This window comes from Patagioenas fasciata, chromosome 19 (assembly GCF_037038585.1).
Source record: "Patagioenas fasciata isolate bPatFas1 chromosome 19, bPatFas1.hap1, whole genome shotgun sequence".
Taxonomy (NCBI): Eukaryota; Metazoa; Chordata; class Aves; order Columbiformes; family Columbidae; genus Patagioenas; species Patagioenas fasciata.
In genome coordinates, this window is record NC_092538.1 from 12,897,927 (window position 1) to 12,913,606 (window position 15,680).

The window sequence follows — 15,680 nt, forward strand, 5'->3', positions numbered from 1 at the left end:
GCCTTTTTCCTGTGTGCTTTGTGTTTCCTGAGTCGCCTGTGCAGAGCAGCGCTTACGGGAACCTGTCAGCTGTATTTAACGTAGAAGCTTTGGCTTGACGGTTCATATATATTGCTTTAAAACACATAAGCAGGAGAGCCACTAGGATGATCACGTTTCCTCCGTGTCCGTAACGCCTCTACCTGGTTATGTAACACGGGGATGAGTGTTAAAATCCGGAGTCCTGCCCGGTGGAGGATGACAACCGCGTTAGTCCAGGTCCATTTGCCTCGCTGCGATGGGCTCCTCCAGGTCCGCGGGCTGGTCGCAGGTGTCGCTGCTCTGCTCCGTGGCGGTTCCGTAGGACGTGGGGAGTTTGACGGCAGCCGTGAAACGTGGCGGCCGTTGCTGTTCTCGCGGAGAAGCCGGTTCAGCAGCCGGTGCGCGCTGTGCACACAACGCGTGCGCGGGGTGCACGGGGCGGCAGACGCGTGGCGCTGCTGCCATGGCTCCACGGCCCGTCCTCAGAGCCCCTCACCCACGGGCTCCAGGTGCCAGAGACTTAGTGTAGTTATTCCTTTATTTATTATATCAGTGTTCAGAATCACTTTAAATGTTTCTGCATGAGGCCTGTCATAGTTTGCTTGTATCTTGAGCTCCTGTAGGACTAAAGGACTGAGATCATCCCTAGGTCGCACTTTGACTTACAGAGGTTTATTTGTCTACCGTGAGATGATCACAGATAGAACTCACTCAGGAGATCAGAGCAAACCCCAGAGGTTGTGGTGTGACAGTGTGGACTCCCCTTGTCCTCCTTTGCAGCAGAAAGCAGATGGACGCTGGTGCTGGTGAGTCAGGACGGGACTCAGAGGCCTCCGCTGCACTTTCCCCAGGGCGGTCACCTCCTCGCCTTCCTGTCGTGCCTGGAGAACGGCCTCCTGCCCCGCGGGCAGCTGGAGCCCCCGCTCTGGTCGCAGCAGGGCAAGGTACGGGGCCGGGCGGCAGGGCCGGGCGCCGCGGCGGCTCCTCGGGCGCCGCTGCAGAGCAAAGCGGGGGCGAAGCAACTCCAGTCAGTCCAGTTTGATTCTTCTACTGATAATCTATAGAGATTGTTCACCCCTTCGTTGCCCCATTGAGCAAAGAACTGGAATCGGCTATTGTGAACCCAAATGATAGAGGCCGAGACTCAAATGGACTGGACATGCCTGCTGTCAGAGGGTTGAATCGTTGAAGCAGCTGGTGCCCAACTTGCATGGATTGCAAAAAGAAGCTGTGTTTTAAGTACCCAGAAAAGTTGTGTCCAGTACCCCTAGACCACCTGCTCTTCCTTATTCTGCTGTTGTTTCCTCCCTCACCTCCTCCCAGCATTGAATGGTCAGTTCTAAGATGCCAAAGTCTAAGTACTTGGTCTGCTGTGCTCGGTCAGTCACTTGCAGCTGAATGTATGGAATCATTATTTCCTCTAGGGTAAGGTATTTCCAAAGCTTCGGAAGCGGAACAGCAACAAATCAGTGGACCTGGAGGAAATGCCAGCCGAGGACGCTTCTACAGACTACGTGTTCCGAATCATCTATCCAGGACACAAGCATGATAACAGTAAGTGCCTTTGTTCTGCTCTCTTTAAAAAACCAACCACAAAACACTAGGAAAACCTCGAAGTGATATCCTGGGAAGTGACCAAAGGTGACAGACGAGTCAGGTGGTTTGTGCATGATAATTGTGACCAACAGGTACAGATGACTGTGGGTTTCCTCAGTGCAGTGGAACTTGGTGTCTCGGTGTAACCGGAGCTGAGGTGGGGATCTCATTTATGGTTACTCTGTGTTTTGCAGAGGAAGTTTTCAAAATACTCCCCTGGGCTTGCAAACTAAGACTAAAACCAAAACGATTGCTTGAGTGGCCAGGAGCAGTTTTGCTCCTCAAGTGAGGATGTTTTTCTTGGCCACACTTCTTGCTCGTAATGTTGTTATTAGGAAAAAAATTAAAATAATTTTAAAAATAGGGCAGCAACATGAACTCAACTCTTAACATACCCCAAGAACTCCTGGGCTAAGTTTTCCTGGCTTGGAAGCAAGAACTTGACAATGGATAAATAAAGGCCCTTCCAAGGAAACTGAATGAATTCCCAAGAACCAAACCAGCTCATGTCATCAGTGAACACAAATTCTGTACATGCAAGAAGGCACTAGAGCTAGTTCTCAAACACCGTGTTCAGTTTTACCCCCTTGGCAAAGCAGCAAGAATTTCCCAGGAGGATCAGATGCTGAAGTTCACAGGGAATTTGGATTTGCTGCTCATGTTGGGATTCCCTGCAGCCGCAGAGGCAGAAATCTCGCTGCACCTCCTCACCCAGGGCGCCGCACCACAGCGCGGCCGCGCTTCCTTGGGCCTTCGGGGCTCGCGCGGGTGAGTTGTGCACACAGCAGCACAAGCGCGTTCTGCCCCTGCAGCCCCCGTGGGCACAGTGAGCGCAGCCCTGCCCGCTGGGCGCCCGAGGAGCGCAGAGCCGGCTCCAGCGCCGCAGCCTCGGGACAGCCCCTGCGCCTGCAGCCCCCGTGGGCGCAGTGCACACAGCCCTGCCCGCTGGGCGCCCGAGGAGCACAGAGCCGGCTCCAGTGCCGCAGCCTCGGGACAGCCCCTGCGCCTGCAGCCCCCGTGGGCGCAGTGCACACAGCCCTGCCCGCTGGGCGCCCGAGGAGCGCAGAGCCGGCTCCAGCGCCGCAGCCTCGGGACAGCCCCTGCGCCTGCAGCGCCAGGCGGGCTGGGAGCAGCCTGTGTGCTGTCCCGGTGCTTCTGGCGCGGGCTGCGGGGTGGAAAGAGGCCGCAGCATTGGCAAGGGCTGGTGAAGGAGAGAAGCTGTTAGCAGTTGGAGCTGAGGATTCCCGTGGAGTTTGCTAAAAAGCACCCTGAGCGCTGCAGGCTGCCCTGGGCCTTGCTCCATCGCCGCGGTGTGACGTGAGCTCTGGGGGTGCAGCCTGGGCACAGTCAGGAGCTGGGCTGTGTTTGGGGAAACGTGCCTTTTTTCTGTAAGAAACTCCTTCTTCATACCCATTTACAGGAGTGTGTGCCCTCAAGAAGAGGGCAGGACTCAAGTCCTTTGTGTTTGCTGAACGTGTCCTTTTGAGCTTTCCCACAGAATCGAGTTCTCTCTCCTTATGCTCCTCTTTCACTATTTTCTTTGAGCAGTAACTATTAACTACCACCACTTAGCTGCCAGCCGCTCTGCCTCTGTTGACGATGACGAGGAGGAGGAAGATAAGCTACATGCAATGCTATCAATGATCTGCTCTCGGAACCTCACAGCTCCTAATAGGATGAAAGGTTTTTATCCTCCTCCCCCTGTGTCCCAGAGCTCTATTGCAGCTCGTTCCACTGCTGCACACAACAGTGTTGGCATTATTACAGGGAAAACCATTTCACTCGCGCCATGAGATCTGGAGGTGAAGGCGACGGTGCAGGGAGGCTGGGAATGTGCTCACGGCCTGTGGGAAGCGGAAGCAGCGTCTCCCCTCTCCGTTGAGCGTGTGCCGCTGAACAGACAGACCTCTCCTTCCGGAGGCTTCCTGCCCCCCTACACTGGATGCTAGAGCACGTTCTCACAAGAGGAGGGAGCGTAAGGAGTCTTTACGTTCTCCCGCTGTGAGTGGTCGTGTACAGTGTAAGGGACGGGGAGGGCAGCCTGCCTGGGAAGGACCAGAGCTGAACCGCTGCAGCGCAGGTGGGGGCAGATCCAGGAGCAGAGGGTGCGTGTGTGGACAGAACAGGGCAGAAGTGCAGCGAGTCGGTCTGAGCCCAGGGAGGGTGCAAGTACGCGTGCTCCCACGCTTCGGATACCGCTGTAGGGTGGCAGAAGTGTGCAGAGGAGCCTGTGTGGAGACGCAACACCTTTCCAGGACCAGGTGCTTTCGTTCAGCTTCTTGCATTCGTGGGTGAGGTGGGTTTCAGATCATCAGCTGCAAAATTTGTCATCTCATTCTTTTCCTAAAGCAATTTGTAACATCCATATTAAGTTGGTATTCTCAAGTAAGCATATGTATTACAAGCACTCAGGTTCTAGTGTAGTTCTGGAGACCAAGTGCTTGTTCCTCAAAGGAGGAGGCTGAGCGGTGTATGAAATAATCCGTCCGCAGGCCAGCGCGTCCTGCCCAGCGCGGGTGCCGAGGCCTGCAGCCCTGCAGGAGGAGGGCGGGCGCTGCCCAGGCCTCTCTGCCAGTTCATGTGAAGTCTCCCTCCTGGGCTCACCGGTTACTGCTCAGCTTCCACTCCCCCAGACTTTTGCCCTTGGTAGCTCTTGGGTGCGTGTGCCAAATCCGGTGTGCTCCCGTTAGAACCGAAACAACCGCCTCCGCCTCTCCGGAGCAACCGCGGTGCGTCAGCGAGAGCAGGATCTCCGCTGTGATCAGGCTGTAACGTAGCTGTCGAAGGTTTGACACCTGCAGAGGAGGTGGGAAGGAGAGCAAGTGCTTGCAAGTTTGGCTCCTGTCTGTATTTTCATTTGTTGTGTTAGCATGAGCATTCTGTTTCTGGTATTTCTATTTCCTAAGAAAAGCACTCTGTATCTTGACTGCAGAGAAGACGTTTGTACCTTTGAATAGTGGAGCAATGAGTGTGGTTCCGAATAGGTGTCAGGCCTGGGCTGGTGGGGCTGACGGCAGGAGGCGACCATCGTCCCGTGCCGGTGCAGCCGGAGCGCGGTTCACACAGCCTGCTCGGCCAGAGCCTCCTTGGTTCCCCAGGCGGGTTCAGGGCAGCAGCCCCTAGGAGCTGATAAAGCCCAGCCCGAGTTAATAAAGAGCTCCTGGAAGGTGTGGATGGAAGGAAACTGCAAACCACAGCACTCGCCGTGATGCACGGTCCTGTTGCAGGAAGGGTCTGTGCGTCTCTGCTGAGCGGGCGTGGGTGATAACACGGGGCAGCAGGTCTGACAGCGACGCTGCGTTAAGAGAATGTCGCTGTGATCTGACGCGGACGAAGCACAGTTCAGTCTCCAGTCGGGTGGCGGGGATGTGGTTATCCCGCTAGAGCAGCTGTCAGATCTCTGCTTCAGCTATTTGGTGGTGAAGGGGCGGTAGAGGCAGGGCCGTGGCTGCGGTCGGGGCGGTGACCGTGCTGGGCCGGGCGGGGTTGGCAGCGTCCCTCCTCGGTAATGACAACACTGTTGTGGCAGGTTTGCCAGCCATTCGCTTCTACATTTCGCAACATGCTCGACTTTTGCATGTGGCTGAAGTTACAGAAAACACCACTACAATCAAATAAAAGATGCTGTTCACTCTAATTCTTCACTAATTCAGGGACCTTTCATCTGAATCTTTAGGTTCTGTGGGGTTCTTTCCTTGTTTCTCTAAAAAATAAAAGAAAAACGTTAAAACTGAAAAACCCACTTTCCTTGTCTGTAGAGGGGAGGCAAAAAATAACGATCTAAAAATGCTTGACCGATGTTTTTTATTTGAACCCAATAAGAAGCTGCAATAAATACTGCGTCATTCAGCTCCTTCTTGAAGAATTAAGGTGAAGAGCATTTTTGCATCACACTTGTTTTGTGAAATGAAGTACGTGACTGCTTCCGCATGAGCCTGTGCTTCTCTGTGAACACGTGTCCTCACTCCACTCCTCCTCGCCTGCGCCCCCTTTCCAACAGGCACCACTCCAACGCTTTTGCTACCTTGATTTAAAATGCATGAGATGGTTTGGAATTCCCCCACCACCACCCAACAAACGTCTGTTTGAAAAGCACGGCCCAGGGGACTGGATTTTGCTTACAAATGTTAATTTAGTGACATACGGTATTGCGACATTTGCCTTAATTTGAATCATGGGTGAGCTGAAAGGCCAGTTATTTATTATGAAACAAAAAATCCCATGAGCCCAAGTGCCAGGTGGGAAAGTCGAGGAGCTGAAGCAAACTTTCGGAAGGCAACGGGTGATTTTTTGGGCTTGCCTTCCCGAAGCCGGCTAAGGAGGCAGGCGCAGGGGTGACTGCGGGCGCTGCACTGTTCCGTTGGATCACACTTCCCTGCAGGGCATCCTGCTCCTGTAAATACAGCGCTCACGTTAGTAGGACTTGAACTGCTGCGCTCAGTATTCTAGGGTCTGTTTCTGAGGGAAAAAGAAGTATCTTTGAAAATAACTGAATCACTTTGTCTTATTTTATGCTTAAACTTTCACTCTGTCTGAGCTGGCACTTACATGGCTGATTCCAGAACTGCAAAACAAAGTTCTGAGACCTGAGTCAAATAGAAGGTCAGGTTAGGTGATCTCTTCTGGCCGTGGGTAACGTTAGCGTAGCATTACACAAGAACCGCTCTCGGTTGTCGCTGCAGCGCCCTTCTCTCTGTTCTCTTGAATCACGATGGGATGTGCATGGGCAAGAAGGAGGACGCGGTGCCGGGACGGGAGCTGCGGGAGGCGCCGTGCGCAGCATGCGGCTGCTTGACGCGTGCCCAGCGTCGCTAGGACAGAGTCACGGTCCGGAGCCTGCCGAGCAGTAAAGCATGAGGCCGTCAGCGCGCACAGGCGGGAGGAGGGGCAGAAAGGCTGACGGGCGCTGTTTGTGTGGGTTTTTCCTAGACGCCGGCGACATGCTGGAGATGCAAGGCTTCGGGGCGAGCGCGCTGTGCTGGCAGCTGGAGCCCTGCAGCCGAGGCTCGTCCTGCGTGTCCTGCTCCTCGGGCAGCTCCCCCCGCGACGCGCCCGCCTGCTGCCCCTGCCTGCGCGACAGGTGAGCGGGGCCGGCAGCGCCAGGCGCGGGAGCCGCTCCAAGCAGTTTCTAACACAGACTGATGGAGTTACGCAGCAAGAGATTTAGTTCATTAAAGCTAAATTATTAAACTAATCTCAAGTCATGTTTTGATAGAAAAACTGCAACTAGTTCTTTTGTCTAGTGTAATATGATTCGGCTCTGGAAGCATTTTCTTTAATCAGTTGTTAACAAGAGTAATGAAGGGCAACAGTTGACCTAATGTGACAAGGACCTCTACAGTGCACCTGCAGTGGTGGTAGATAAGTGCGCCACATGAATCTGATTTGGGCCAAAATGCTGGGGGGAAATACTTTCAAAGTGCGATTTCTCATTATTGTTGTCCTTCAGCTAAATAAATCTTGGTGCGGAGAAGGAATCGCTCTCTGAATCACTGTCTGTGGGTCAGACGATCAGCATAACATTCCTGCTGCCCTCCGTCCTGTGACCATCCTGTTCCCGTTAATCTCTCCACAGAACTCCATTAAAGATGCTGTGTGAAAGCATGAAGAAGCAAATAGTTTCCAGAGCCTTTTATGGATGTAAGTGAAGCTGCTTATATTCAGCTCTTGTGGTATCCATGTGCTTATCTAAAGACACGTGATGTCTGTTTTAGAAAGCAGTCGAGACCCAGATTTTTGGTTGTGAGTCAGATCACCTCGAGGCATTAGGGTGGATGTGACTCGAGCTTCATAATTCCATTATTTGTGGGTTTGCATATAGCGATGGGAGAACTGGTGCTTAGTGAAGACAGAAGGCGGTTTTGCAGTGCAATGTAATACCTGGGTTTTACCAAGTCTATGTAAGATTGATTTAATCTTTGGCCCTGTTGCAATTCCTCGTTGTTATCCAGCACAATGCAGGTTTAGTTCACACAGAACGATCAGTGCAGGTTCAACGTGTCGCAGCTCCGCCCGCGGAAGGGCTGCGGTGCAGGGTAGGTGCTCATTGACGGGAGCTCCCTCCTGCCCACCCAGGGCTCGCCTACTGCCGCCACCTGTCCACGGTGCGGACGCACCTGTCTGCCCTCGTGAACCACACCATCGTCCCCCCGGACAAGCCCTCCAGTGCTGCAGGGGGCCTGACCAAAGAGGTCTGGAGCAAGTATCAGAAAGACAAGAAGGTAAGGAACACAATGCCTTGGGGATCGTTAATTAAACCAGCGCCCATACGCTGCTGTGTGGAGCATGGTGTCCCCTATAACTGGCCTCAGGATGTATTCACGGTGTTTTCTAGTCGCTAATTGTCTTTCTAGTGAGAGCAAGTTGATCCTTAAGATCTTTTTTATCCTTTGCATCTGTGATGATGGCAAAGATATCAATGAACATCAGAGGCACCGAGCCCATGACTCCTCTGTTCTCTTAAGTTAGGTTGCGTCCATGGGAGGCACAACTGGAATTACGCTGGATTTGGCCCTAAAGGCGTGCATCAAGTTGTGAAATTGATTTTATGCTGTGTGTGCATTTCACTGTCTTTGTACTTGGTATTAAGTGTGTATGTGCGCGTTTGAGGAAAACAAAGATGTATTACCTCAATACCTCTTTTTCCTGACTGCTGTAGAATTACAAGGAGCTGGAATTATTAAGAAGAGTTTACTACGGCGGGGTACAGCATGAGATTCGGAAGGAAGTGTGGCCCTTCCTGCTGGGTCACTACAAATTCGGCATGGCCAAGAAGGAGATGGACCAGGTGAGACATCATCTCTCTTAGCATCTCCACGCTGCTGCTAGCGCTGATCAGTGAATAATTGCCTAGGTTATGTCACAGCCTTATTTCACAATTATCTGAAACCTGACATTAAGTATATCGTTTCCATTAATGAAACTGCAATTTGCCCGTCTCTTGGTTCCGTTATCTCCCTTTGCTAAGCTGTTTATAGCAATACCAACGTTTTACTTTGCTGAGTGCTTTAGTTTGTTGTAATTACTGGGCAAGTGCCTTGATAATAAGCAGGGTGGCAGCAAACGGGGCCGGGCGAAGCGGCAGGCGGCCGTGCCTTCCCTCAGCTGCGCGTGCGAGCCGGAGCCGGACGTGGTCCCAGGCCGGAGGGCTGAGAAGGATGCAGCAATGCTGCAGTTCCGCTGCTCCACGCCTTATCTGGATCAGAGCACCGGGAGTAAATAACAGTAGCAACCTCAAAGCAATGTGCTGCTGGGGTCTAAAGCACTGCCTGTAGGAGTCTATTCAGTGAATGACAGGAAAACAGTCGTGACATTTGCACCTAGAGGAAACTTATCACGTCCCCCACTGAAGTCATGGAGGGTGATCCTGCAGGCTTTTGGTTTGAGACGTTACCCTTGCTTTAGACCTCCCTCCCCTGCCTTCCGCTGATTTTTACTGCTGGCTTCCAAGGAGAAGGACCATCTCAGGACCTGTCTGTCTGCAGGTGGATGAGGACGTTGCTCTCCGGTATCAGAAGGTCATGGCCGAGTGGAAGGCCTGCGAGGTCGTTGTAAAGCAGCGAGAGAAGGAATCGCATTCTGCCACGCTGGCCAAGTTCTCGTCGGGCAGCAGCATCGACAGCCACGTGCAGCGGCTGATTCACCGCGACTCCACCATCAGCAACGACGTAGGTGCCCCCTTCCTGCCCGGTGCGGGCGGCACGCGAGCTTTGGCGTTTGCAGGGACTTTGGGTCGCACAGCTCTGTCGGGCTGGAGCTGCTTGAGTCTGTGCAGAACTGGAATATGAGATCATAAACCAGCGTTTGGTTCAGACTTACGGTCTCAGTGTAAAGACTGAGGGAGGAGCTCTCAGCTCTCAGCGTGCAGGGAAGCTGCACACAGTGCTCTTGTTCACTGCGGTGTGCAGTCATTGCTCTCGTGGCTGGAGGTTTGTTTGCTACGTTAATGTTTCTTTCTTCTCTATTCTCTCCTGCTTCATCCGGATCTTCTCTCCCTGCCCCCCCCAGGTTTTCATATCTGTAGACGAAGCGGACCCAGCGGAGCGGGACTGCAGAGGCCGGGATGAGCCCGGTGTCACCGCGGTGTCCGCTGACACGCCGGCGGCAGCCGCCCTAGAGCGACAGTCCGTGGAGTTCGACTCGCCCGACTCGGGGCTGCCGTCCTCGAGGAACTACTCGGTGGCCTCGGGCATCCTGTCCAGCATCGACGACGGGCAGAGCGTCTCCTTTGAAGACGGGGCCGAAGAAGAAGCCGGCGCTGACTTGGACAGGACGGGTCCGGACACGGCGCGTGCGCAGAGAGCCAGGGCGGCGGTGCTGCAGTCTCAGGATTCTGCCTCGGAGGAGCAGCTGTGTTCCCAGGTGGACTATTTAATGGACGTCGCTTCTGTCTGCGCTGCATCCTACACGGTACGTCACGTCAGTACCGCCATCTCCGCACGGCATTGCTTTTCAGGCAAAGGCTTGTGCTTTTGCTGATAGGACTCAATGAGAGACGATACCAAACGAGAGCTACAGGTGGTGGGATGATAGCTGATGACTTGTGCATCTAATCCTATCCTCTGCACGGTGAGCTAGATGGGAAATATGACAGCAAGAAAAATGTGGATCTTCTTTGAGTGGGAGGGCAAGGGGAATGTGGTACGGTTCCAGCAGCTAAAGGTTTCTGGGGCCGGGGGAGGCGTGGGGATGTGGACAACACAGCTCTTGTAAGACTCGAGTGTTGTTTAATTCAGACTAAAACCTGCATTTAATCAAACTGAACTACAACTTCAATCTAGGTTCAAGGCTCCACCGTCTTTATTAGTGTTGCTATCAACACGTTAGTAGTTGAGGTTTTGCCTTTCTCTCTCTGCTGAAGTTGTTCAGCTAAAAATAACCTTCTGGAAACAGGACAGGCTGGGGACTTTTACCTGTGAGCGTGTGATTGTACTGCAATTGCTGACTGTAATCAAGTACTTTGATGCTCTCATCTGTCCAAAGTATAATATACATCTGGTTTGTTGATTCTCAGAGTGAATCTGCTCCGAGTCTTGGGAATGCTCTAAACTAGGCAGATCTAACTGAACCTTTTCTCTTCTAGATAGAGTTACTGGACACTGTTGCCTTAAATTTGCACAGAATTGATAAAGATGTCCAGAGATGTGATCGGAATTACTGGTATTTTACTGCCGATAACCTGGAGAAACTCCGAAATGTCATGTGCAGGTAATACAGCTTGTGAACTGAACTCTTCACGTTTCTGTCACAGTCCATGACTATAATAATGGGAAAAGAACGGTCTGTGTGAAACTCTCACGAATGAAGTTAGAAAGGCCCTCGGGAGGGACGGGCAGGCCGGCGGGTGGGGGGCGTGCGCGGCAGGCGGCCCCCGTTCGGAATGCAGGTTTGAGGAGGCCCCGTCTCTGCGTCGAGAAGCAGGCTGTCGGTCACTGGAGCTGTGCTGCCAAGGCACCGTTAGCTTGGTGTTCCTGCTGCTCTGTCATCTTCTACCAGTGTGTTGGAGGGTTTGAATTGTAGTTCTCTGGACCTTTTACAGCACTCTAGAACAAGACACAAGCGTCCAAAAGGCGTTGTATTGTTGGGGTGAGACAAAGTTTTGAGGGTTTTTAATGCGGCTCTCTCTCGTGTGTTCTCTCTGCAGTTATGTTTGGGAGCACCTAGAAGTCGGTTATGTTCAGGGCATGTGTGACCTCCTGGCTCCTCTGATGGTTATACTGGACAATGGTAGGTGTCCATCTGGAGTTGGCGTGCTTGGGGAGGTGGTTATTCAGGAATGCTGTTTCCGAAGCTGTGTGCGTTACCCAGGGCTGATCGCCAGGAGACCCAAACCTGCAGCTCTTGTGTATTTTCGGAGTGTGGCTGTTGTTGAAATGGCTGCCGTTGGTATCTTGGGGATTCCTTGTTCGCTCGCTGACTTTGAGATTGAATTTTAGCACATTTTCAGAGCAGTGGTGTGCCTGCAGTGGCTGAAGCTGAAAACTCACTGCAAGCTGGACTCTTTCAAAACATAACTAGTGAAAATGGTCCAGAGCCAGGTACTGCCCCTGCTTCACTGAAACACCGGTGATGGGGTCAGGGAGCAGCAGAGGGGGACGCCGTTTTCCCTGGTCCTGCAGTACGTTGTTTTGGCTCATGAAGGCACCGAATCAGTGACACTGAGGGTTCTGCGTTCCACCCACAGATCAGCTGGCGTACAGCTGCTTCAGCTCCCTGATGAAGAGGATGAGCCAGAACTTCCCCAACGGCGGTGCTATGGACGCGCACTTCGCCAACATGCGCTCCCTCATCCAAGTGAGTCTGTTCAGCCTTATTTGCCAGACGGTGCGGCAGAGGCTCAGGAGGAGCCGGGACTCCGGTGGCTGGGCCCTCAGTCATCTGGTGCTTTGGAGCTGGGGAGGACAAGAACTGTTTGATGCAGCCCCAAACCGATTTTCCACGGGGGAGTCTGGACCAGACTCCGGCACCTTTGTCTTGGCTGTTTCAGACACGACGCTGACAGCTGATGTTTTGCGTTCTAGATTCTGGACTCGGAGCTTTTTGAATTGATGCACCAGAATGGAGATTACACTCACTTTTACTTCTGCTATCGCTGGTTCCTGCTGGACTTTAAAAGAGGTAATAATGCCTGTGCTTATAGTTTAGAGTTGTGCAAAACCGAACAGCTCTGTGTTTTGTTGCCGATTAAAACTAGCGGAGTTGTAGCACTGACATGTCCGCTGCAAGGCCAAGAAGGGGCCCTGGACCCACATTTGCAGTTGTAGCCCGGCACGTAGCCCCACCTGGAACAGATGGGCTGTGACCCACCTCTGCATGTTACTGTGGTTTAGGCGTCGTCCTGGGCTCCGGTCTGCACCACTGCACCGACATTTGTTCTTAGTTGGTCTTTAAACCCAGTTCTGTGCCGCACTCGGCCGAGCGCGAGCTGTTGGCTCGGGGAGGGGCGGAGGAGAAGGGGGATGGTCAAGGCCTGTTTGTGTCTGCATGACGCCTGTGAGATGTGGGTTAGGCGGGGGAAATGGCCAATTTGAATAATCAGATGCTCTTGTAATGTTTATTCCCATTCAGAATTGTTGTACGAGGATGTATTTACAGTGTGGGAAGTTATTTGGGCAGCAAAGCACATCTCTTCAGAACATTTTGTCCTTTTCATTGCCTTAGCACTTGTGGAAGTTTATCGAGAGATTATCCGTGATAACAACATGGACTTCACTGATATCATCAAGTTTTTTAATGGTAAGAGCAGCAAACAGCAGCTTTAGGAGCTACACGGACCTCGGGAGGCGGTGGCTTTTCTGGTGCCGGTGGTAACTTCTACCACAAAGCAAGATGCAGGATTTCTGTTCAGAAGATTTGCCACAGGGACTCTTTGCTCTCCGTTTAATGCAATCTTTTGCAAAAGTCTCTTGCAGGTTCTAAGACCACCGGCCCTTTCTGCTTACGGGGCTGGCCCTGCCGAGGCCCGAATGTATCGGCAAGTGTTGATGCTCTTTGGTGGTTAATGGTGGCAGACGGGAGCCCGCGTGTGCGGCCCCAGCGCGGCGGCATCGCAGGCGAGGAGCCCTGCTCCTGCAGATCCAGCTTTGGGAGCGATTTGTGCGATCACAGGCATTTACTAAATCATCAGTGCTGTGGCTTCCGGCTCTCAGCTGCAGGAGCCACAAACTGGGGGCTCTTTCTGCCTCAGCCCTCTAAAACCGCATGAACGCTCCCCTCGAAACTCACCGAAACCAAACAGAACGCCCGCCAAAAAACCAACCAACCAACACCAAAACCACCAACAAATCATTACTGCTAGTGCTGCATTAATATCAATGCTCGGGCAGAGACGTTCCTGCTGCTGACAGTTAGGGTGTTTGTCTGTCTTTCAGAAATGGCGGAGCACCATGATGCCGAGGAGATCCTGCGGATCGCGAGAGACCTCGTCCACAAAGTGCAGACGCTGATCGAAAACAAGTGATGAGGACAGAGCGAGGCGGCGGCCGCGCCGAGCTGGGCGCCGGAGCACTTCTTGCACTCTAACTTCAAAATGGTGTTTTAATTGCATCTTCCATGTAATGTAGGAAATATTTAAGAGATTTGTAACAGACTTTTAAAACCAGAACTTTTCCTTCCCCAGATAAGGTTTGTGTTTGATAGGCCTTGTTACACTCACTTTGTATTTCTAGACAAAACCTTTTTGCATTCTTTTACCTCCCTCTCTAGCAGACGGTCTATCTACACATTTGAGATATGAAAAGGGGGGATTTGACATACTAGAACATTTCTATTTTTAATTACCGCACCTTCAAGCTGGCCGCACGTCGTGTGCGCTGCCAGGACCTCGGGGCGGCTGCGGGAGCTGCAGCGCCCAGCCGGGTCCTTGCAGGATCACCCGGCCGCACGTCGTGTGCGCTGCCAGGACCTCGGGGCGGCTGCGGGAGCTGCAGCGCCCAGCCGGGTCCTCGCAGGGGCACCGGGCTCGGTGTCTGCGCCTCGAGCGTGGAAAACGGGTCGAGCTCCAGTTGCTGAAACATTTGGATTTGCATTCAGCAGAGCATTTAGCAGCAAGTGAAGTAAATAAGGTTACCGGGTTACCGGCTGGGAGAGTGGCCTCGAACTAAATGGCGTGGTTCACGTGAACAGTGAAGCTGCCCGTGGAAACGTGACCGCCAGCGAGGGGGAGCGGGTTTTGCAGACAGGGTTACCACAGGTTTAGTGGATCCTCGTGCTTCTGGGGAACCTGGGGACCTGGTTCAAGCGCTTCAAGTATTGCAGTGTTCCAGCCTTTGCCATCACAACCTCAGCCATCTGGGGAAAAACAAAACAAAACAAAACCAAACCCAGGATGAGTCTGAATCTGAATTTCTGTGTTTCTGCTATTTGTTTGGTTTTTCCAGCCTCCAGCCAGGGTTACACAGCTTTGTTCCCATTGAACCTTGTAGAGAAAGCAGCTTTTCACAGATGGTCTGGGTTGAAGGGACCTGCCCAGCCCAGTCCCGCCGTGGGCAGGGACATTGGGACGTTGGGACGTTGGGACATTGGGACGTTGGGACATTGGGACGTTGGGACGTTGGGACGTTGGGACGTTGGGACGTTGGGACATTGCACCAGAGCAGCGCGCCCGGAGAGTTTACATGAACCACATCAGCTCACGTGAGCTTCTGAAATCAGAGTTCTAGCGAAAAGGGGTGTAGGGAATGGAACCATCCTGTGCCGAAAGGAGGGATCTGCTGCGCTCACTCCGGCGCTGTAACCCGGGCAATGGGTGTTTGCTCCGCGCTCGGGCCGGCAATGGGTGTTTGTTTGCTCTGCGCTCGGGCCGGCGCTGCCTCGGGGGCTCGTGAGCAAAAGCATTGGAGAAAATACCAGATTTGGCTCAAGAAAGACCATCTGTGCGGAGATCTTCTGACTGCAGGCAGCTAAAAATGGTACCTAATAGTCTTTCTCAAAAAGGGAAAAAGTGCACACAAAGTGCTTCTCAGCCCAGTGGCCAAACCCTCCCTCCGGCAACCCAGAAACCTGAAGGGACGGGAGAGCAAACCAGAACAACCAGACCCGGTACCTTGGAGGGATGAGCCGGTTGTTCTCTGCTCACGGAACACGGGTGGGAGCAGCCGAGCGCCCGGGGCGGGGCCGGCGCTGTGGGGCAGCTGGAGGGACCCCGTCGTGGCGCTGGAGCCACAGCCGGAGCAGAGCAGCCGCGATCGGGCAGGACGAGCGGGACGTGCACCCCGCTCAGCGGCGGCTCCAACGCGCTTGGGCTCCAGCGCCCGTCTGTGCACCTGGAAAGCAAAATTGTACTTTTTAAACAACTGTGGAGCGAGAAAACCCTTCAGCTCAGAGCCCGAGAGAGCGGTGTAAAAATAAACCTGCACTATTTTTCTCTGGTATGTTGGGAATGTACGATACAAAAAAAGGGAACCTCTGCGAATTTTGTTGTATTTGGTATAATCTTCTGTCTAACTGTATTTTATGAATGTTGTGTATGGACTTATTTATTTTTGCTGGGAGCAGACTATTCTCTGTTGCTCAATTATTTATGTTTAACTGTACCATGTGAATAAACACCTATCGGCAAGGCA

General features: G+C 52.9%; 1 protein-coding gene across 6 annotated transcripts in view; it reads left to right on the forward strand.

Moving 5' to 3' along the window:
• Nucleotides 1–15,680, forward strand: part of SGSM2 (small G protein signaling modulator 2) — a 36,281-nt gene extending 20,601 nt beyond the window's left edge. Inside the window, exons 10-24 of one of the 6 annotated variants that reach the window (XM_071817130.1) lie at nt 802–965; nt 1,446–1,575; nt 3,166–3,300; nt 6,547–6,697; nt 7,193–7,257; nt 7,693–7,838; nt 8,276–8,404; nt 9,102–9,284; nt 9,625–10,026; nt 10,700–10,824; nt 11,261–11,343; nt 11,801–11,910; nt 12,138–12,234; nt 12,685–12,852; nt 13,488–15,680. In XM_071817130.1, coding sequence (XP_071673231.1) covers nt 802–965; nt 1,446–1,575; nt 3,166–3,300; nt 6,547–6,697; nt 7,193–7,257; nt 7,693–7,838; nt 8,276–8,404; nt 9,102–9,284; nt 9,625–10,026; nt 10,700–10,824; nt 11,261–11,343; nt 11,801–11,910; nt 12,138–12,234; nt 12,685–12,852; nt 13,488–13,576 — 2,177 coding nt within the window. In that variant the 3' untranslated portion in view covers nt 13,577–15,680. The remainder of the gene's footprint in view (nt 1–801; nt 966–1,445; nt 1,576–3,165; nt 3,301–6,546; nt 6,698–7,192; nt 7,258–7,692; nt 7,839–8,275; nt 8,405–9,101; nt 9,285–9,624; nt 10,027–10,699; nt 10,825–11,260; nt 11,344–11,800; nt 11,911–12,137; nt 12,235–12,684; nt 12,853–13,487) is intronic. The other 5 variants (XM_071817132.1, XM_071817131.1, XM_065853068.2 and 2 more) reach the window with 5 other exon arrangements.